The sequence below is a fragment of the Gadus chalcogrammus genome, chromosome 23 (assembly GCF_026213295.1).
Source record: "Gadus chalcogrammus isolate NIFS_2021 chromosome 23, NIFS_Gcha_1.0, whole genome shotgun sequence".
Taxonomy (NCBI): Eukaryota; Metazoa; Chordata; class Actinopteri; order Gadiformes; family Gadidae; genus Gadus; species Gadus chalcogrammus.
Window position 1 is genome coordinate 11137937 of NC_079434.1, and position 24438 is coordinate 11162374.

General features: G+C 45.1%; 1 protein-coding gene across 6 annotated transcripts in view; it reads right to left on the reverse strand.

Annotated features, from left to right (window-relative positions):
- Nucleotides 1-22560, reverse strand: part of slc12a7b (solute carrier family 12 member 7b) — a 44908-nt gene extending 22348 nt beyond the window's left edge. For 4 of the 6 annotated variants that reach the window (XM_056584107.1, XM_056584106.1, XM_056584104.1 and 1 more), the window contains exon 1: nt 22237-22560. In XM_056584107.1, the coding sequence (XP_056440082.1) occupies nt 22237-22420 (184 nt within the window). In that variant the 5' untranslated portion in view covers nt 22421-22560. Of the gene's footprint in view, nt 1-13595; nt 13817-22236 lie in introns of those variants that run through there. The other 2 variants (XM_056584105.1, XM_056584108.1) reach the window with 2 other exon arrangements.
- Nucleotides 22561-24438: the final 1878 nt, after the last annotated feature.

The window sequence follows — 24438 nt, forward strand, 5'->3', positions numbered from 1 at the left end:
CTTTTTGCTTTTAATCAAAAAGCAAATAAAAAGCAGGGGGTTGATAGAAATGCCTCAAGTTTGTTTACATACGTTAATGCTTCCTGCTTTGAAGTTTTTAGTATAAACACATTATACGTCACGGTCACATAGACTCAGGAACTCTGAGCAAGAAGGAGGGCTCAGATCCTTTACCCTATCCAAGATGACCATCGGGTGACCTCGTAGTTGGGCATGCACCAACAGGAGGCAGGGAAACAATGTATGCATGACCTGTCAGTTATGCGCGCGCGCACGCACACACACACACACACACACACACACACACACACACACACACACACACACACACACACACACACACACACACACACACACACACACACACACACACACACACACACACACACACACACACACAGCTAGTCGAAAAGGAGTGACTATGCATTTCATAGATGACATAATAAACGGTCCAAACTAGAATCCATAAAAAACAACGAAACGTATACCTGTATAAATTCATACTAGCCCAAAGCAGAAGCTAGAGAAGAGATCCTTAAAATCATCGTAACAACAACAACAACCAGTAGCTGCATATGCAAGGGAGTACAAGCAGCCCAGCGAGGCTCTAAAGGGCCAGACGCCAGCGACCCACAGCCGGCCTTGGCTCCTTCTCCTGGCCTAGATGCTGGCGTACCTCAGTGAGAGCCATGGCTTGGACTGGGGCGGGCAGGGAGGGAGGGATTTCATGGGTAAGTTTCACTGCTGATCCAGATGCAGAGTAGAGAGTAAGAGGCTTTCGGCGGGGCTAAACCCTCCAATAATCACAGGGAAAGTCAATATGTCCTTGTGCGCCTTGTGCCGTTTAAATCACTTCAGGAATGGATGATTTTATAGGCGTCTGGATTTGGTTGGTGTGTAGTGCGCTTGTTTAAGTGATAAGAGGGGATAACAGGGCCAGAGTGTGATAGCAGTCTAGTAATGCTGTATAAGTGTTCACAGTCCCGCTTTCGCTCGCTCTTCCTCCCTTGAGCCAGGCAGGATGTTGGTACACGCCACGGGTAATCATTGTCTCCAGCAATGCTGGATCAATCTAAACGTGGTCCAATCCTGTTTGAGGGCTAGCCACTGGCTAAATATGGCTCTCTGGTTCCTAATTCTGTCGTGCTGCGTTTGACTGTTTATCTGCAGCCTTGGCTGTGTGGCTGAGCAATGACAAATGACAATGCAGAATTGTCTGAATGTATAAATAGTGTGCTCGTTAGGGCTGCGGATGGTCAATACGTACCATCATTCTTAGTGAGCAGTAAAAAACGATTTTGCCATGATTCATTTAATTGACAGGTGACAGCATCATGTCTTTGGGTGTTCTCGGGACAAAAAAAAAAATTGATAATAATAACAGATTTAATCAGTCTAATTGCTTTTTCTTCCCGCAATTGGGTTGCTGATTTTATGATGAATAGAAGCTTAGTGCGGATTGACTAAAGAATATTAAACAAACATAAGCCTTTAAATTATCCTAATACAAATCTGAAATCTTACCAAAAAAACGATGTGAAAGTTAAGAATTCCTTAAATACATTAAGTTGATTACTCTACTCAACATATTATTACTACAGTCATCGTGACAACTAGGGGTTAGTTAACTTTTTCCAAAAATGTAAAGCGTTGGGAATGGGATGGAGAAGTACACACTGTGTACACGTGTACGTGTGCGCACACGTGTCTTTACTCCATAGCCACACACATTACATGGAGTACTTTGCTGGGAATTAAATGTTATATAATTAAAAGACTATTACATGGGACATGTTTCCTGGATCCATGATTTCCCCTGACAACCCCACACACACACACACACACACACACACACACACACACACACACACGAAGTGTCAAAGAAGTAGGCTAGCCCTCGACTGTTTTACCAGATTTCTTGTTCGGACTGGCAGACGTGACATGAAGAAACGGCCATATAATCAAAGTAGAAACAAGTACAGACCCACTGATAATCAACCACCCACACCGTCTGCTTTGGCGGACCCAGAAGACTTAACACCACTGGCTCCATCCAGCAGCGATCTGTACAATTTAACACCCAGCCCAGGGCCGTGCAGTATCAAGTACCACATGAGAGGCCGGTACAAGAGTGACCCTGGGGCCCGAACACCGAGTCGCAGCTCTTCTGTTGATGCTGCGTACTCGATGAATAAATCTACCAGGTACTCAAAATGAATGCTCGAAAAGTGTCTGGCACTGACATCATTCAGTGTTACAATGTAGACCACAATGTTGCCTGTATTAGGTCATTAGGCAGAAGTGGTCATCAAGACACCGTGAAACTAAAACGGAACTTTACCCTTTACCAGACACTTTATTAACCTCGTCAACAAAGCCCACCAATCATTTTGGCAGACCGATGACACGACTATACACAGAGACAGAGAGAGAGAGAGAGAGAGAGAGTGTGAGAGAGTGTGTTTTGTGCGTTTCGTACAGTTGGAGGATCAGATTCTCCCTTGAGCTAGAGCACATCCGATGACCGCTGAAAGTGACATTGCTGGAGTACATAAGGTAAAGGGGTAAACCTCTGCACTGAAACATGAGCGCTTCCCCTGCATCATCAGCCACCTACCCAGGAAGTACAGAGGGTAGAACCCTTTTATCAAACGTTTTACTGAAAATAAACAGACTAGGTTTGCTATGCGTTGGATCTTTACCCTCCTTCCTTTCTTCTATTTTTTTTTTCACTTTACTGGCCACAACATCAGCAATTTTAATCATGGTAGTTCATCCTTCACACAGTTCATCACACAGTTCAGACACAGAGACTCGCTGACACACGCCAATGAAAGCCACACCTGGACCATCCTGCTTATTGGCAGCGATTCCTATATCAAATGACAAACATGCAGGCTTTAAAAAGCACATTGACTTGGTTATGTGCATTCTTATTGGTGAATGGAAGCCCTTTGGACTTCTTTAAATATTTGACAACAATTGTGCACAAATGGCACAAAACTTGCATAAACCTTACATTAACTCTTTACTCTATACTTTATCAATGCTTAGAAGATAAGGAGGAAGAATCGACAAAAGTTGGTAAAATAAACACACACACCCACACCCACACACACAGATGTCAGGCCTAACGCCGAGCGATGAACAAATGAGGCGGGGGTAACACGTTGAGAGCAAGGGAGGTGGGCAGGGCGGGGGGGGGGGGGGGGAGGGCGAGGGCATCTGGCTCCCAGGTCCTCCCCAACAGAGTCCCCCCCTGCACAGGGGCTACAGTGTGTGGGGGGTGTATACACAATAGTGCTTCACCACCTCATTAACAGCAGCCTTGTTTTGGTTCTTCTTAACAAATGAGTCCCATTACTGGGAGCTGACAGGAGTTCACTGGTCCCCACCCAGGTGCCCTTATGCAAGCATTTCACACACACACCACCACCGTTTTCTCTTCGTATTCTGACGCCACCTTGAAACGCCGTTACCTCAGGACTTGAGCCTTTTCCTAAAACAGCGACAGTGACAACTCCAAACTCATTGTGTTCCATGCATTCAAAACAAACGTCTGCAACTTCAGTTCATCATATCACGTTCTAATACACCCCGTAGTGCCGCGTGTCATTTGTAAATTGTGTGTGTTTGTGCATGCATGCTTGTGCATGTGTGTCCCATGCATGCGTGTGTGTGTGTGTGGATGTGCGTTTGTGACCCTGCACCTTTGTGGTAATAAATGGCCACGCGTCCTATTTATAAAGCACAGAGCTGCGGGCCGTGACATCACGGCTAAGCTGACTTAGACGCCCACGCTCCGTCCTACCAGAGAGGATGTGCCTGCCGACGTCAGCCAAAAGTCAGACCCAGCGATCCTATGCATTTCCCCCCCAATATCCCCTGCACTAAGTCATGTAAACAACACTAATAGGACAATAACAACATGCACAAAAAGCCATTAAGAGAAATACAAAAAGATACATAGAATATGAGAGAGGGGAGTGTCCTGCAAGTGCAGCAGGGCAGAAGGAGCAGAGCTCAGGAGCCGCGGTCATAGGCCATTCATCATGTGGCTCCAGCACACACATTTCTTTAACTCGCATAACAGCCCAAACCGAAAGTCCCTTGTCAATGCACAGTAAATGGGCACAGTGGAATTGTCTCGTCTTTGGAAGCGCGTGCGGATGCATACGCCGTGAGCTTTAATCCCGGTGAGCTGTACAGCGGGTCAGCACAAAACACCACAACAGTACAGAACAGTAAAGTAAAAACTAAACTGGGAAAAGGCAGAGCCTGGAACCACACCAACTTTACACCTCAATCCAAGACCGTTATATTTAGCAAGTGAGGAGTAGTTGGCTAAAAGTAAACTTACCCCTCAGTCGAGAGCTCTCACCCTGCTCCATGCTGTGGAGCGGGGTGAGGGGGGGCGTAGCGGAGAGCAGTAGCTTGGGGGTGGCGGGGGGGGGGGGGGGGTCCCAGTAGTAGTTCCCAACGAGCCCAGGTAGCCCAGCGTGGAATGGGTTGGCTGAGTGAGTGAGAGGGCAGAGGTATGGCTAGCTCGGTGCGGAGAGCAGGGACACAGCGCGGGATCTGGGTGGATGTGATGGATCAGCTACAGCTCTGCTGGCTTATGCGCGTGTGTGTGTGAGAGAGTGCATGTGTGCGACAGTGGCCAGTGAGGGACAGTGTCATCAGCCACGCATCACATCTTCACACACCCCCCTCCCTTCTCAGCTTCTGATCCCTGATGAGCGCGCGCACACACACACACACACACACACACACACACACACACACACACACACACACACACACACACACACACACACACACACACACACACACACACACACACACACACACACACACACACACACACAAAAGGGGAGGAGTAAAGAATGAGAGGGAAGCAGAGAGCTAACCAAAGGGCAGTTGTAGACAGAGAGAGAGATAAATGTGATGCACGGGATGCACAGCCAACCGGACTGAATGAGAGGGATCAGAAAGTTGGAAAAACAAGAAGGAGATTATATCAGAATATTTTTCATATGCAATCGTCAATCGTGTCACGGCGCGAGCTCTGCACGCCTACACGGGATGCACTAGGGGCCGTCCCATTAGGGTCCGTCCCATTAGGTCCGTTGGGTTGGCAAGCAATCGATAATAATGTATGATGTTCAGGAGACCCCGCGAGCCGCTGCAGCATGACTGAGCGGTCCAGCCAGCCGTCCCCGTGGTGACAGTGCCCCACTGCCTCCGTGCAGTCCAATGACAGAGAGGCCATAGCTGGGCGGCCGGTCCTTATAGGAACCGCACTGAGCAGTGACACCAAAGTAGTGATATTTCCGCCCAAAGTCAAGCAGTCTATTATCAGAGGCCAGGGTAAAAGTAGTTTGTGGTTTCAAGGCTGGGCCCAGGCTAAATATCCCACATAAGCAGACTTGGGACCGAAATACAGTGACACCTCGACCACAGCCTCTACTTCCTAGTAGATAGCCCGTTGCCCTATCCTTTGGCCCTGCTTGCCGTTCTCTTAATGAACCGACAGCTTCCGGTGACCCGCCTCAATGGCGGCTGCCTATTATAATCTAGCTGGCCGAGAGCTTGGGAAGTGGGCGGTAATCAGGTAAGCAGATAAGGCTAATCCAGACCTTTTTATAAAGCGGGGAAGCAGCGTCTCTGCAGCGCCACCCAGCAGCAGTGGATGGCGCAGTGGATCTCTGCACACACCGGCCCCGGCCTGGTCCCAGGGCTCCACCGGGCCTCAGAATGAAGAGACACAAGTACCCCGTGACCGGGGCCAGAGTGGTTCTTTACCATTTAAATTGGATGAAACGTCTCTGTGTATACAAAGAGTAGAAAAAGATCCAAAATGAACACAACACGCGAGTCAAGAATCACGGAAACGACAAAGAGAAGTAGCGTGGAACAAACGAACGCTGTGCGGTGCACGCAGAGTGCAGAGGCCGGCCTAAGATGAACCACGGGGCCAACAGGGTCATGCTTAACGTGGCAGATGTGTCAAAGCGGGTCTTAAAGAGGGGGGGGGGGGGGGGGGGGGGTTGTATCACATCACTCAGTATGAAGGCTTTAGTGGTTATCAAGCTTCACTTGGTTTGATGTCAGATGGCTGCTGCTGGAGTGGCGCCGCTGTGTGTGCCGGCTGTACTTAGCGCGGCTCTAAGCTGTAAGCCCCTCAGGTATACATCACTACCTGTTACGTAACCCAGCGCCCGGACTGAGTGGTGGTAGGCGGGGGCGGGGGGAGGTGAGCTCAATGCAAATGAGCACTGTGGGTTTTCATCCCGATCTGTCATTTTTTTTTTGTGGTTGAAAAACAACCACTTCTATCAACTCATATTTAATTTGATTTCCTGCCATGTAATACCAACAACTTCAAACAGGAAACTTCATCTCTCTATCGTGTTCCTTATTTGGCATTTAATTGCCATCTGAATGTTAGACGGTAAAGGTATATATATACATAAACAAAAGACAATCAGTCATCTTACAAAACAAGATAAACAAAATGTGACACACACACACACACACACACACACACACACACACACACACACACACACACACACACACACACACACACACACACACACACACACACACACACACACACACACACACACACACACACACACACACACACACACACACCATTTTTGTGGTTCAGTTACTAATGCGTACTTACAGTTAAGTCTGCACAGCTGTATACAAACAAACCCAGCGCCACTCCCCTGGAGAGGAAACCGGCTTGCGGTCTCATGTGGACCAACTATCAAGTCCTTCTCTGCTTCAGGGAGAAGTGCATCACCTCTCCAGGCCATCGTCTTAAGGGCGGATGGATTGGATAACCACAACAGTGGGCACTCTGGCTTTTAGTCTTGTTTTGTCCATGTGGTTGTCTAGCACCCATCATTTAAACCAATATTGTCATTTTCCATTGTAAAGTCATTCCGTAAAGTCTGTTTGAACCATGAATTCGGAGGGGTCAATAGAAAAATGACCCAACAGCTTAAACTGTTGATTGGTATACTGTTGCCTTCCACACAGATCAGTCTCAACAATGTACTCTACCTCCACTACCAAACACAAGGAAATGGCCGCAATACCACCCTTCACCAGGTAGTGTCACCGTTTCTTCATGTTCAAACACAATATTCAAAGTGAAGCACACATGGACAGAACCACTACAGATTGGTCTTGCTCAGAAGCAGGTTAGGATCATTGTGGGCATGGGTCAGATAAACCTGTTACCTGGACTATCTGAAATCAGTAGAACCGGTGCCATGTGTAGACAAGATGCAACTATCTGCCGTTGTTATATCCTTGCGACCAAAAAAAGATTATTTCAAATTGATTTTCCTATTTTGTGTGCTATGAGTTAAGTGCACTTTAATACCCAAATTAAACAGCGTATGATAGCCCACAGAGTGCTGCGTGTGTGTGAGTATATTTTTGGAACACAAATATGTGTAAATCCTTCCTCATTAGCTGGAGGAGAACACGCACTAATGGAGAACAGCGGTCACTGCCTACTTAAGCTAACTTAAAAGCTATAAAAGCTTTGTTTTACTGCTGCATTAGCCATTACTTGTTATCACAGTTCCATCATCATCATTTGGAAAACATAGCGAAAGTTGCATTTCTATTAAGTCACATTTTAAATAATTTAAACCACAATGTCTAAATTCATACCAGGAGAAAAGAGTCGGAGGTGGGGTGGGTTGGTGTGGAAAGAGTGGGGCAACAGCCTTATCAGAAGCCCCATATTGACATAGGGCAAACAGGGACGTGAGGGGCACATAACAGGAAACAGGAACTTCTCAAAAAAGAGGAGGCCACTACTCAAAGGGATCGGTTCCCTGACTCGATCAACCTGTTCAGCCTCGTCAGAATAAATGTATGCAAGGTCACATGAAGAGGAATAGACGCTTAATGCCCTGTGGATAAGAACTAGTTTTGTTTTACAGATTGAGAATGAGGCTGGAAGGTTCTGTGATCAATGTAGAAGCATGACATTGACGTACTTTCCATCACATCGTTACTCTGCGTATGATTATACTACACTTCAGAGGCAAACATAAATACAAGAGTTTCAGAACTCCATCATCAATTGCATCACCATGATAACCTTTTTCCCGGATTCAAGGAAATAGTTGTACAAGCCCCCTCTGTTGCATTCATCGTTGGAATCCATAATCAACGTCACTATTGGCCTGCTGTTGATCATGATGGCCGTCCCTTGGGACTTTCACTTTCTATTGGAGAGAATGCAGGCAGCAGACGTCTGTTTTCGGGGGATGCCCTATGAGCTACTGCTGCTTAAGACGACACACGCACGTCGTAAACCAAACAACCACAGCCGGGCCTCCGGACCTCCAACGCGAGAGAGCCCCATGCACCTCACTCTGTGCAAACCTAACCCCCCCCACTTCCTGTGTGCACTTCAGAGAGACACAGCGGCGCCAACTACATGCACACACTCTCCTCATCTTAATCCCATCTAGGAAAATTCACATTGTAGTACATGATCGGGCATTGCAATTTATTGATATGGTATCTTAAACAGTATTAACCTCTTATTGTGAATATTAAAGTATAAAGGATAAAATAAAAAGTAATTTCCTTCTGGGTGTCCATTCCCGGAGCAGCCTTAACTTTTCCGGGAAAAATGCTTCCATAGAATGAGATATGGCCTCCTTTCAATGATCAAAAAGCTGTGATGAAATTGTAACGGCAGGATTAACGCTATTCATCCAAAGAGAAATCACACAGGCATTAGTGTTGGAGGCACAGCCCTACCTGATCTATTCGTGTTTATAAAATAACCAACCCGTCATTATGAGTAGGTTGGGCTACTTGGTATAATTTAACATCATTTAAAGATTGAAATAGCTGCTAAATACATGAATAATTATAACTCTTCTAAAAACGAACCCATTAACCCTCCCCTCTGTTTAACCCCTTATTTCTATGGCCGCAACTGACTAGTGAAGCATTGATTTGAAGCGTTCTCGGACTGAGGGGTTAACTCGGAGTAACCAGAAGAGATGCTTTCAGGGTGCTGCATCTGGCTCAACTACAGTACAGGGTGTGTGAGGTCTCTGTACGTCTAAGACAACACTGTACTACAAAATGACCGGTGGCTCTTCGTGACAGAAGAAAATAAGGCTGAAGGAGGGAATGTAGAGGGGATGACACAGAGCTTTAATTTAACCAGAATCAGACGCACCAAGGTAGAAAACAGGAAACGCATGGCACACGCAGAGACAAGGTGGACCCACAGGAAGCAAAGTCCACCAGGTTTCAGAGTGGCTAATGCAGCCTTGACAGTTATTAATAAAAGGCCTGATCCTTCAACCGCAAGACAATAAGTACCAGAGGACCCCTTCTAAATAAGCGCTGCAAATTCAGGAACACAGGCCTAGTAGTTTATAAAACTCCCTCGGTCGATGGTAAGCTACAGGCAGGGTCTTCATAAGCTCAGGGAGAGGGGCCCAGGCAGGGAGGGAACACAGTGGGTTAGATTGAGGGGCAATCACTGCCATGGTGCTCCAGGGCTCCTCTGGGGATAACTACGGACGAAACCGGCTGCGCTATAGTCATCTCCAGAGAATAGCCATGAACAGGGTTAGTTCTCCCGTGTGAAAGTAGGTCCTTGCCGTTTAGATGGCAAACTGAATAAGAACGAGTTATATTCATAATAAAAAACAATGTGGAGCAGCATTCAGATTGGATGTTGGATCCAGCAAGTTTCCAATTGTAAATGGTGGGACAAAGAAAAAATCTAAGCAGCTGGTTGGACCGTTATGCCTTGATGATGCAATCCAAAAAGTCTGTTCTGGATAAAGTTGGTAGTTAGATATTGATACAGTGGAAGAAAAAAAAAAATGGCGAAGGGAAGCGAATCGAAATCCGATCCATACAGAGCTTAATTTTGCATAGCGTTTGGTGTCCTACCGATAACTGCAGCGTAGCAGTATGCAGTGGTGAGAAGGAGGGGAGTGGTTGCGTGTTTACTTTGGATTGACACCAAAAAGAAAACAAAAAAAGCACTAACCTGGAACTTCCTTCCTTCATGTACAACAGCACAGTGAAAGTGTGTATGGCTATTGAAATGCGACAAGGGGTTAGGGAGGGCAAAAAGTCTGAGGAGGGTTGAACAAAGGACCACATCTCACGAGAGCGTATTGTATAATCTCAGCATCAGTTCTGGTCCCATTCTCATGGAGCAATACATAGACAGAGCGCTGTCTGGATCACGTATCTTTGGACGGGGCTTCCTCCCAATGTGCGCATGGGGGATATTGATATGATGATCTGTGGGTCCATCAGCGGGGATACTCAGTACTGTGACCCTAGTTTGTTAATTTTTTTGAGGAATAGCATTTTTTTCATTTTCAATTGAACATGAGCCACTGTTCCTCATCTGATAATAAAGGGGTTTGGTTTGATTTAGACTGGACAACATAGGTTAAATGCAATAATTCACTTTGTTATTATTTTTTGAAAAACAATAACACTGTTGCAAATCAAAAGATCTCAATAGCAGGAACTGATACCAAGCAGAGTTCCTTATTCAACAAGAAAACTGGACGTCATGTTGTTGCCGACTACATTGGGTTGAGAAAACCCAATCTGAAGACCTTTGGTTTACCAGAGCACTGTCATCACAGCTCAAAGACTGCTCTCTCGTATTCCCTCCCCTTCTGCTTTGTCCCTAAACCTGCAAGATCGCACATTTCCGAGTTCCAAGGGTAGAAAAAAAACGTAACAGAAGAACCAATATATCTAGGCCTGTCAATTGTCATTCTTCTTCTTCGATTGAAAGAAAGGAAATCGATCCTGCAGAAGCCAGAGTGCTGTATAGTGCTGTCTGCTGAGGCCCTCATCTTCAGTATTGCCTGGGCATTCCTTAGGCCCCACTGGTGAGAGAGCGACCCGCCAGAGAGAGACAGAGCATCAAGAGAGGGGGTGGGGTCTCACTCCCCCCACCATACAGCCAACGGGAAGCAAGCCAGCCGGGAAAGATCAATAACACATTGACAGATTGCGCGAATAAACAATGCAGTTCCACACAGGAGCCCTTTTGGTCTCTACAGTGCTGTAGGAAGTGGGCCTATGTGTACGCATGCACAATGACATAACACGCGCTGTGATAACAAAAACCCACTGCCATAGGACATGTGCTGAAATGCATTACAAATAAATCCTTGGTACAGCTTTGTGTACAGCTTTTTTGGCATATGTTGATTGTACTACATTTGTTAAGCGCCATTGGATATTATAGTCTTTAATAGGAGTTTTGTAAAAAAAAAAAAAAGGGCAGCATTTAGAAATGCATGGCTACAGTTAAACCCATACCAAAAATAATTTTGTTTACTCAGCCCTTAATCCCCGTTCCAGCCACAAAAGGGGAAAGTCTACAGCTGATTGCATGACAACAGCCCCTTGCCCCGGGCCACCAGGCGAGGAGAAGCCAGCGGTTTTATAACATCCGTCTGCCTTTAATTCCAAGTCAAAAGGGTACCCCTGCTTCTGCACCCTCCCTGTAGGCCTCCTGGAACCAACCGCTCTCAGAATTCACTGTATGCCGCTTTGGACCGAACCTTTCTCAAATAACAGAATAGCAAGTGGTTTGATTTAGATCAAGTAGATGTTAGCACAAAAACTGAAATTATGTATCCTGAAGGGGATCGCCAAGAGGTCAGTATCTCCGTACTTATTTCTGCCCTTTGCGTGGCGTGCGTAAAAAGAGGGCAGTTCACGGTTTGACTGTGTATGGAAAAGCTGCTCAGTTGCTCCAGCAGTCTGTAAAACCCAGCGTGCGGCCGTAATTGCAGCTTTCCACTAGAAATTAAATTCTGGAATCCGATTCACTCGCAGGCTTTTGAAGAAACAGAGACTGCTCCAGAGGAGGCTCGCAAAAAAACAACAACGAGGATGCAGTGCTGCTCGCTACCCAGGAGTTGGGAGCTAGTAAAGACTGTAGTGTGTTGAGGTTTAATGAGAACGGTGTATTACGATGAGTCGTTGTGCACCTCGTAACGTGTTATGGGAATAAAGACTCCCTACTGAATGCAGGAACGCTGAATGCAGAGATTGTCCGCTGTACATCTTTGTAGGAGGATGTATGCATTAAGTTGAACGCAAGATGCAATAAATAGGTGATCATCATTGGGACTCGGAACGCAGTAATGCTGCAGCAGTATTAAAGAGTTCAGAAATACAAACAAATATAATTTAGACAAGGCTAAATTTAGTTAGTAGTTAGGCTAACCTAATCTCAGATCGAGCTGTCCTAATCTGCTCTGCTTAAACTAAAAGGGGTGGAGTTATGCCTCATTTCCTGTTTCGTTACCAAGATGTCCCAACAACGACGGTGTCCTACTGTGAAAGGATGTTTAAACTTGTAAACTTTTCAGTACATGATGTCCCCACAGTTCAGTAGAATAGATGTGGAGTGGTCCCTTGTATGTATAACAAAAGGTTTGAATGACATTACAAAACAATCCTTTTCATCTTGCTTTTTATCGTTTCTTTTTCAGATTCCGAAAGGAACCAAGCTGTAACGGCATAAACTGTCAACAGCAGCCCACAGCTTGCTGCCCATGCGAATGGAAGTGGAAAGTGTTTTAGTCAAGCCCAGTTGCCTCATACGCATGACACTATGGCCAATTAATACTTACAGGATGCCCCCACACCCTTGCATTTTCACGACCCCAATAGGTTGTTCCTTCACACAAAGGCTTGACTTTGCTATTGGCTGAGGCTCAGGAAGAGTTGATTAGCGTTGTGTCATCTGGGTTATCTTAAAAAAGAGCTACGTCTGCCAAGGACTTCCTGAAACAGGTCCCTGAGGTGGAGGGAGGGAGGGAGGGAGGAGGTGGCATTCTGCTGGGAATCTGACCACTCCTTTGCTAATGGGTAGGAAACAAAGATGCTCTTCTACGTTGAAGGCTACTTGATGGGCTGGAGATGTTCCTGTATGTTGTGGGACCTTGGACACTCTAGGAAGATGGTCCTAAAGTGGTGATAAATGGAAATCTATAAACAGGGAAATAGCATATTGAAAAGGGGTCTGTGTGAGTGAGTGAGTTCAAAGCCATTCTTTGAAAAACATGTTATACTTTTATAACCTACTTATCTTCTACTATATTTCAATATTAGACGGATTAAAAAATAAATAAACCCCCCCCCCCCCCCAAAAAAAAAAAAATGGACAAACAATTTCAGAAACGCCGCAGCCACACATCCACGATACAAACTGCTGTAATGATAGCAGTTAAACAGGGCCATAAAGCCACAGGCTCACAACAAAATCAGGCTGGACATCTGGAACCTTCTACACCTACTTCCCCATCGCCTCTCTGAGCAGGAAAGTAGTGGGAGGGTTTAAAAAGTTTGACCATTTGACGACAGCAGTGGAAAAGCATAAAATTGTCCAGTGCAATTACCCAGCTCGGAACAACAGCCCCTTCTATGAAAAACACAGCTCCCTCCCCACTGAGGCAGCCCAGTTCACCGGGTCTCGATGCCAGCCCCAGATCAATGCAGAGGGAGCGGGTAACATTCAACAGCTAGCCTACCTGGGGCGTACTCATCAGCCTCCCTCAGTACGTTGTTGTCGTCCACATCCTCCTCTTCCTCCTCCTCCTCCTCCACGCTCCCCACCTTCCTCGTCTTCCTCCTGCCGTCCCGTACGGGCACCACCGTGAAGTTGGTGGGCATTTTGGGTCACACCTTGTGCTCCACTAGCTCAGCTTCTCTCCCTCTCCCTCTTCCCCCGATGGCCCCCGGGCCAGCCCTCCCTCCCTCTCTCTCTCTCTCTCTCTCTCTCTCTCTTTCTCTCTCACTCCAACTCTCCCTCTCTCTCTCTCTCTCTCACTCCAACTCTCACTCTCTCTCTCCAGAAAGTATCTTCAAGCAGAGCCCTGTGGACGCGTCCTCTCCTCCGCCGGTGTCTTCTCCTTCCTCTGCAGCCTGCGGGGGTGAGTCCTTTTGTTCTCTGACCTGCGGCTCAGCCCAAGCGGTGTCTGGCGTGCTGCTGCCCTGGCCGAGGTCTCAGCTTTCGCCTCGATCACCGGGATACCGCTCTACACAACATGTGACCCCCACCCTCCCCTCTCCAAATAAGGAAGAGCCAGTCGGCCCCGCCCCAAAAGGGGAAGGAGAGAGCACAAGCAAGGGTAGAGAAAAAAAAAACAACAACGACTAATGTGTGACTTTATGAGTTCCCCCCTCTCTGCCTGAGGCTAGTTTGTCCGTCTGGGATCGAACTCGCAAGGTCCAGCACGCGAAAAGACACACAAGCACATTCCTCTGTGATGAGGCAATCGGGCAGCTGCTTCAAAGAAGCAGGAAAGGAAGACACACACACACACACACACACACACACACACACACACACACACACACACACACACACACACACACACACACACACACACACACACACACACACACACACACACACACACACACACACACACACACACACACAGTCAGGCGTCATTTGACCCGCTGAGCATGCTCGAGCAACAGTGGGCAGGGCCAGACCCTTGGGGTACCCTCCCCAACCCACAACAACCTCCAGTCAAAATCAAAAACCTACAAGGCAAATTGAGCACGGTGTCTGTAGCAGGTCTGTTGAGCAACTCTGACAGCGTGGCGGCTCAGACCTGTGGTTGGGGGGGGGGGGGGGGGGGGGACTCCTTATCTCGTCAAACCAAACAGGGGTTTCGAAAGAGAGACAAGGCTCTGGAGAGCGGAACAGGCCTTCAGGCTGCATACTGTGTGGCATTGTATGCGCATGGAGATTGGCCCTGCTGCCACGACTTTTGCTCCAAATGTGTGCGTGTGTGTCCTAGCCTAGAAGGGGAAGGCCCCTGACCAGAGATATATTTGCATGTATGATAGGCTAATCCTCAGGAGGGATGTGGCCTGCTGCAACACACATACGCCCTCTCTTCATGCGTTCAAATAAGCGTAGCAGCAGCAGCCATCACGCTTCGTGGTCAGTGAACCTCCAACGACAGAGCCCTGTGGGACACATGCACCGTACACTCCTATGCCACGTACATTAAAAAGGCACGATAATGATAACCCCCCGGGGCCGTGGCAGGGTGAAAATACATCTGCACTCTGGCGCTTTCGTAATTAAACTGCTCTTTAATTAAACTAGATGACACGCTTGAACATAAACAGCCACATAGCAAGAAGCCTGTGTAGCCTATAGTATGAACAGCATGACATCACATGTGTGTTATATATGCACACATTTAAGTACCCTTGTACACATCTGTCCAGATAAGGGATACCGGTTCAACTTCCACTGCCTTGCCAAACTAGCAAACTTGGCACATAGCCATTGACTTAGCAATGGCTTTAAAGAAACGCCCTGCTTAGTAGTTCACAAATTTACTATTTCAAAAGATCCAAACTATCAAAAAAACAGCAATCGTATTCAATGAAGAGAATGCGTCAGTACCCAGGGAGGGGAGACAGAGTTCAGGAGGAAGAGAGTAAATTAGGCAGAGATATTATGAAATAAAAGAGTGAACAACAGCAAGCCCAGCCATAAAGACGAGTCCATAGCGGCATTGGAAGGAACTAGAAGTGCACTTCCTTCTGTGGGTGTCTGCGAGGGTTGATATCCGATCTGCTCCCACGGTGAACTTGGGGGTTTCCCACCCTAGAGAGCTGATTGTTGGAGGCGATGTGTGTGAGTCCACTAGGTTATCCAAAGATGTTCTACAAATTAAGAACACCAGACAGGTTTCTCATGAAATGATATAACCCTGCATGACGTGGATGAAAAGTCGATTACAACTGGATCTCAGGTCTTTAGAGTCGTGTAACTTTCAATGAAAGCTATGAGATATAGATGCAATTGAAGTTAGTGCGTGCTAGAGCTCAGTAATAAATGTCGTCCCATGTGCACTGTTCAGGAAGCACTGGCACGCAGCTAGGGTAAACTGATACACTTATTCCTTCTCCAGGTCCGGAAATCACCGAGCAATTGGCAACGGCAAATACATTAGGCAGACAGACAGACAGACAGACAGTCCCAGACAGATAGGCAGGGAGGCAGACATTCTGCGTCTTTCGGTCTAACATAGCTGGATAATGGCCCTTGTATCGGTTAAGGATTTCACACTAGTCCTGCTATGCAGGGTGATAAACAATCTCATGACACTGGCATGACCCCCTCCCCCAACAGCAGCACTCAGACCAATTCTTTGTTTTTTCGAAAGAAATCATTATAATGAATCATACTAGCATTTCTTTGAGCATCAAATCAATAACAAATCAATTCCATTGTAAGACTGTGGGTAAGCTCTGTGTGTTTGCGTGTGGACGAAGCGTCCAGTGTGTAGCCCCCCTTTAGACGGACACACACATTTGACTTGTAATGATATTGCCATAGGGGCCAGAAAAAGATGCACTTAATTGTAGAATCCTGTCCAATAGGGACCAGGCCAGGCCTCCTGAGAGAAGATGAGAATAAGGATATGTTTTGGGGGGAATCATATTGTCATTAAGACAAAGATTACATTTTTTTGGGAGCTGGTCTTAAAGATTCAGTGAACCCAAAACCCTTTTTTTTTTGTATTTGAATTCCATCTGAAGCACTGGGTTAATTGGCTCTTTAAGTCAAGTAAAACCAAAACACAAGCACTGATGTGAACCAAGCACTGCTGATGATGACGGCGATGATGAATCAGTGAGTCTACAGTAAAACCTAAGATGAGGACTAATCCTGTACATACACAAAATTAAGTCACTTGCACTGCTGCATTCAACAAAGTGCAGCACAAATACAAAGTTCACAGGCACCAGAGTAAAGGATAGATGACCAAAAGATGAGAAAACAATCAAATTCCAGATAAAACTTTGTGCGTGAAGGCCGCCTCTAAACGATAAGATCACTCTTCCATCGCTTCCCAGAAAAACAGAAGGTTGCTTCTCTGGTGGCAGCATAGTATTGATTGATCTGATATGAAAACCCCAGGAGCAGAGGCCTTGTTATATTAAGGTTGCAAATCGATGCAAACAGGCTGTGTTGTTTTCTCATCTCACAAATCACATTCCCTTTGTTTTGGTCGCCTCTTTTCAAGTTTAACTGGAAATTTCATAGAATAAGGTATTTCTTGATCTGTTGATGCAGAAGAGGACATAAGTTGAAGATGTCTCCATGCAACATGCAAGCATGCATTATAGATCTACAGAACAGTTTTGCTATATTTTACAATAGTATAACAATTACTTTAGGCTTTTCCAATAGCTGATTAGTATTTGAATGAATTTTTTTAAATAAAACTTAAATGAGAAAAGAGAATTTGCAAAATTTGTAATCCTTGCATTACAAGGTAGAGAAAAACTCTTAAAGGGTAATTGGAGATGCAGGAAATGCTGTTTTTCTGCAGAATATTTAGCGAAAAACAGCTCTATGCTGCCCCTTATTGGTCAAATGTGGACACACAAGTCATGCCACGGTAACACGAGCTGAGAGTGTTAATGAAAAACACAGAATACTGACTTGCATGTGTGAATTTTCTTGAGTAGAATAACAAAAACATTTTTAAAACAGAAAATAATACAAGGAAATAAAAAATAGGAAAATCAGCCACGAGTGGAGGGAGACCGTTTTCTTAATTGGCAAAAACAAAATAAATCTTTCCCACAACATTGAATCATAGTTCCCAAGCAGTTTTTCCTGGCATCCAATAAACTAGCAAATTAACATTGTGTTCTCTCATTCAAAGCATTTCCATGACATAATTCCACAATTTGTTTATAGGTCCATAAATGACACTTTTTAAAAGCAGCCAAATGTTACAAATGTATTCTGGGCCGTTCAATTAGTGGGAAGTATTTTCCATTACACTGCACATAACCATCCTGCAATTCACACTCTTTGTCGGTTTGTTTAGAAAAACCTCTAACAACCAATAAACCATTAAAAAAGGTGCACAAAAAAACACCATCCGTCACAAACGCATACCCCAAAGTGAGGGACGACCAAAATGGGTTAAGGCGTCTGGCCAAGTTGAGCTACGGTATGATGTCACTGCTCACAAGGACAGCCCCAAACGTACCTTCTCAAGTGACATGGAGTCTGCACGCCAGGGATCCGCTAAATGCTACACCACACACATCCGGCTCAGATTCAACTTGCTTTTGCTGTGATAATCCTGAAGGGGAGATTTTGGGTGTCACTCTCCAGACTGAGAGATTTAAACCTTGAAACGGTGACAGAAGAACGCTTAAAACCTAAAACCAAATACCTTATGAAAGAATGTTGTAGTGGTTACTTTCCAACCATAAGGGCAACACCTTATCTTACATCGAGTTTTCTATATTTCCAATTACAACAAACAAATCATGATTTCTTAAATGGTGCATTAAATACAGAGCGTTCCAGGTTTCCATTAACAACCAAAATTATTTTACAACCAAGTGTGGCTTGGTTGTAAAACCATATAGTGGCTGACCAGTAAGATAATGAGAGCAGGGACATTTTCCACGGCCCCATACCGGCCCCCTGAAGAAATCTTCGTGGCCCAGATTCAAACACAACCGTAGAGTCTAGAATGGCTTCATTCATGTACTGGGCCCTGGGTGCCCAACCCAATAAGCGGCCTTGTTGGTAGGACCAATAACTTGGGACGGACCATCACTGGAGGTGTCAAATGAAACTAACAAGGTCAGAGTTGCAGTATATTAAATGGAGGCGTCTCGTTGACAAGGAGCCTTTGAGTCCAGCGCAACAGTAGGGGTCTTTCCAAAGGGCGAGGTGGGGTTCTCCTCTGGGTCTTCATTCATACCAACCAGCACAACATGATACTCACACGACACGACTCCATGCACATTTCTTGTCACCCGACACCCCAAGGACCAGCAGGGGAAACCGTAGGGGCCATGGTGTCCCCTAGGATCCAGAATGGAAGGCTTATACCACACAGCCAACCAAACAGGTGGAAGACTAGGCTTCGGAAGAGGTGGTGAAGCCAGGTACGTGTTGATGAGCAAACGTCTGTGAGAGTTGAATTGGTTCTGAGGAGGGCACTCAAAAACAACAATGGAAATGTGGCCAAATGAGTCACAGTAAGAAATCTACTTATATCTTTGGATGTTTTGCTGAGCCAGCAATGGAAAATCCCCAAACCCCACACCTTTATAGAACCTCTTGTGGGAAATACAAAGCAGACATATGACATTTGTTTAAAAAAAAAAATCTTTATAGTCAAAGTCTAGGCTACGCCAAGTAGAAGCTGAACTGTTAGCCCTCCTTGGTGCATCTGGGATAAAGAGGAGAGGAGCCCGCCTCCAGGACAATGGTGGAACGAATACCACCCCCCCCCCCCCCACACCCATCTAATCACCCAGTAAATTAACATTAATATTAAATGAAGACACATGATTGTATATCACAAAATAAAGTCCATGGAAATTTCCATGTGCTGCATCTGTGGAAGGCACTCCCATTTTGGGAAGCTGCCATCCGCAAGGTGCACTCAGAACCCAACCGCTAGAATGGCTTCGTACTAACACAATTATCAAGTTATCATCACCCAAAGGGCAAACGTTGAAAAATATCAATAGTAGGCCTAATAGGGATGTGTCCCTGTCTTTGACCATTTTTTTCATCGGCTTCAGGCAGAGCAGTCATGGGGTATCACTTTTGAGCTATTCAATTGAAAAAGGTTGGCGTCCAGACCACCATTTTGACTCTTTTTAACACTTCCGTCATCCAAAATCCATATGAAAAGATGTTGTTAGTATCCGTTAAAAGTAAGGTTGGTTAATCATTCAGTATATGGCCCAGCAGGACCGACAGCAAACACAGCCGTGGTCGTTGTGGAGGCCGGGAAACAAAGAACCGAGGAGAAGAGCAGAGAGATGGGAGCTGCCTATCGGGTCATGCACAGTGACCTCGCAGGTCCAAAATAGAGCAGGGTGGACAGAAGGTGAAACCGAAGATGCAGGCCGTGCGGGCCAACCACGCAGGAATACACAAACCCAGGAATACGTCTGAATCATCACACTGACCGGCAGCACAGACCTTATCGTTCCGAGCGGCATGACTCAAGTTGTTATTAAACCAAACTGACCCGGGTGGGTTTTTCCATGAGGAAACATCTGGGGTCCCATCATGGGTCACAAACACCATCAAGTGTTTCCACACTGTGCATCCAAGCTTAAGACGGACCCAGGAGCTAGACAGGCCGCTACACTGCCAGATGGGTCAACGCCTATAGAGGCTGAAAGCAGACTTAACATCTCCTGACTAAAGGATTTGGGTGTCAGAATACAATGGATTAAATTCTAGGTTCTGATGGCAGACGAGGTCAAATCTGGATGACAGGGGCATTTTACTTGGTTTCAACCAATCATGTTGCAGGGAAGGGATCTGTAAAAACGCCATACATGGAATGGATCACAAATGGAAAAAAACGGTCCAGTTTAACTAAATCAAGTGTGATGTGGCTGAACATTCATCCCAGATACTAAAGAGGACTGATAAGCAAATCGACAGGATTGTATCCCATAGTTGTCCACTCACACTTTCTAGTTTCTGGGCCAGGCGCTGTACAGATTGCCCCCTGATGTTCAGCTATTGCATAGTCAAACTTCTGGATCCGAGATTAGAATATAATAGCCATAATCAGCACTCTATAGTCTATAAATCAAAGTTATGTACAATTGACTTCATGTATTGTTGGTGAGGCACGCTAGCAACCAACGATGACCCGGTTTAGCCACTTGCCAGGACAAAAATGACACAATTTAGGCCTACTTAATGTACAATAGGAGTGAGTCACTGACAGACGGCCAGGCAGACAGGATTTCCAGTGTGTTTCTTAGTCAGCCGTGACTCAAATGGAGGAAAACGGTCCGTCCACAACACACACACACACACACACACACACAGTGTATAACAGTCTGATCATATTGTGGTATATCAGTGATGTTTACGTAGATCGTGCATAGCCTATGTACAACTTAGCTGTGTCCAATAAAGTTAACTTCCCAAAATAGACAGCCTACAAGTGACGTGTCAGCTCTGCCCTTGTCATAATGATCACCTTAGCTATGAGGGGATGTTTTGTATGGTGTAGCATGTACATTGTTTATTCTTGATAGCGTCACACCAGACAACATGCATCCAACGATCAGAGGTGCATATCATTTTTATTGGGGAAAATCTGGCAGCCCAATTTGATCACTCAGCTTGGATTTCTCCCTGTACTCTATGAAAATAAATGACTACATCGGAACGGAAATCCTCCAGTTCATCCCTACTTAATAATAAATAATGAAACTCATTGCCTGATAACATGAGCATATCGTCCTTCTGTTAGGATTCGATTTGATAGCTGTAGCATAAAAAGAATAATGCAATAAGATACTCTTAACATTGTTTTAGTCCTCGACAACCTTATAATGCAGCTATGACGTCAATTGCATCTCAGTCCTTTACTGTAAGTGAACATATTGTATGAAACTATAAATAAACTCAGTGGAATCCAGGAACCGATAGTTAGGTTGCTGACAAATGCCTCACACAAATCTGTACCATGGACAAGGAGATTAAAACAGACAAACAGACACACAAACACCCGTCTTAACTCTGAAAACATCTCCTACCAAAATTAGTTCTAGAAATATTTTACCTTGTAAATGTTGTACATGTGCAAAAGATAATTGGAGGTTGACCAAATGTGCATGATGCAAGCTATCACAACACTGTACTGCCAGGCCATTGTTCCAGCACGTTTCACCTTGTCGACCTGTTGCTATGGTAGCCTGACACTTTGAATGGATGTTGGTGAGAGGCTGCTGCGACAGTGACTGTCTGGCCTCTTCTCAGACCGTTTTATACCCAACTGCCCAGGGACAACGGGCGGTAAATAGCAATTTTAAAAATGTAATTTTTCAAATAAAGAAATTCAAATTCAAAATCCCATTCAGACGGGAAAATCGGTACGGGAGAGCAGACGCTCGGATATTTGAAACTGAATCAAAGCCGACGTTTACTTGAAAAGTTAAAACCCAACTTATCTCCACTAAGAGCAAAAGCAAAAGATGCTTTCCAGGCCATACTCATAACCGAAAGAACAACACTGCTAGCGCCCAGATGAAAGGCTAATGCATAATTATTCCGAAGTAGATCGTTACGCTCATAGCAGTGGACCAAGGTTTTGCAGTCGGCAACAGTCTTACCGTATTTGTTTGGTTCTCTGCTGTACTCCAGTATGGGCACCGCGGTGTTGGGGTCCCGCTGCCCGGCCACGACACCATCCGCTGCCCCTTCGTTCTCCGGTGCCGGGTCACTGAACACCGTGTCTGGGGGCTCCAGCTCCCCGTTGCATGGTCCAACCGGGACCACCACAAATCTTTCGCCCATGTCTTTAATTCGTCTGCCCAATTATTATTATATTGTGATGTTAAAAAATGAGTGTCTAACAGCGTTTTAGCCCCGCGGTTCCCATTAGGCAGGCTGGAAAGCGACAGGGTCGGTGAGCACACATGACATTGTGTATTGAGCAAATACACTCACAAGCTGATTTGAGGATTGATTACAGTAACAAGCCCGCCCTTGGTCCACGCCCATTGGTTCAAACGGTCATAGAGCGGTGTCAATCAGTGCCAAAAACAAATCGGGTGAGGGAAAATATATAGGCCTACATGAAGTGTACATGTACTTAAATTAGTGGATCGTTTTTTAAGTGATTGTATAACTTGAATTAAGGGTGTTTGGGATAAAAAATACAAACGAGCTAAAGTTAACTGCGCTCTGTTAAAAAAAGTTAATTGTCCAGTCATTATTATTCAGTAAAAAAACTTAGCTTAGGTGAAAAAGGTGAAAAAAAGAAACAGGATATTAGACACATGTATCACACTGTGTGTGTGTGTGTGTGTGTGTGTGTGTGTGTGTGTGTGTGTGTGTGTGTGTGTGTGTGTGTGTGTGTGTGTGTGTGTGTGTGTGTGTGTGTGTGTGTGTGTGTGTGTGTGTGTGTGCGCGTGTGTGTGTGTGTAAGAGCACAAGCACGCACAAGTATGTTTGTGTTTGTCTGTGTGAAAAAGAGAGAGAGAGAGGATTGAAAATCCCAGTGTTTGATTGTAAGGCGAGGCAATTAACACCCACTTGTTATGTGGCGCAATATCAACGCCCAAAAGAAAAACTGGAATAGATCATTGTGACTAATAAACTATGTCTTGCTTAGTCATTTACCACAACGTCTAATAACTTTAGTGTGCTTCTGCTAAACCATGACCTTCCTCAGTAGCCCAGGACACGATGTGCTTCTCTTTTTACAAGCAGGGGTTAGCGCATAGACAGGGCTCTCTTCTGGGCCATGGTTATAGAATGGAAAACTGAAACAGCCTCTCATGGTGTATTGGAAATTCGCTGATAAAATGTCACACACAATGCAGACAAGGATGTCATACACTTCTGTGGGAATTGTTATGGTTCTGATGGGTATTAAATTGAAAGGCAAATGTGGAAAGCACTAGAGTATGTTTACTCATCCGCATGAGGAACACGTGAATCATTTTTAATTCCAAAGCATATGTTACTGTTTACTTCAATGTACTTTAAATAGGCAGACTGAGAATTATTTTACTGAAAGAGGGAACCATTAGGACAGTAAGGTCGATTTTGTACTCTTCCTCGCTCAGGTTGGAAAATAAATATTACTGGTAGGTAGCAGGTGTGCATGTACCAAGCCACCCCCACACACAAACCCCAAACTTAACCCCTTGACCTCTGTTTTTTTTGCTCTTGGTTCTGTCCCTGTATAGCATGAAATGCCGTTGTTAAATAACCACAAGGTAGTAAACTTTACATATAGCAGGCTTTCATACTCATCCAGGGTTTCAAATTCCTTTTTGTTTTTGTATTTATATTCTTATCTTCTATCTCTTTCTTTTCCAATTTTGTGTATCATGTATCTATGATGCCTGCGTCCAAGGAAGAGGTCTGTATATCCTTTACATCCACATATAGGCTTTAGATGTTTCTTTGTATAGTATGTGGTGGATGCTGCACAGAACTCAATCTGATAAATAAACTGAGCCTGTTCATTTTTTCCAGGTGTGGTTCAAGAGGCCAATTAGATATGAATAGCCTAACGATTTTCTCTTTAGTCAGTTCAGAATCCCCTGCCCTGCCAAGTTGTTTATTTTGAATTCTTCCGGCAATATAATAATCCCTCAACAGTATCTATAAATTGTGTATGAATAATGTTTTTGTCTGCCTTCCTGTTAACAGCCCTTGCAATGTTGTTATACAAGAGCTATATAGACAGTTTGGTGGTTTATGTATGTTTTTTCTCTTCATGTCATTGTTTCAAATCAGCTGTAAATTAATCTGAAATAATTGTAACTGGTTAGCATTGTTGAGTTAGCCTTGAGGCCTAG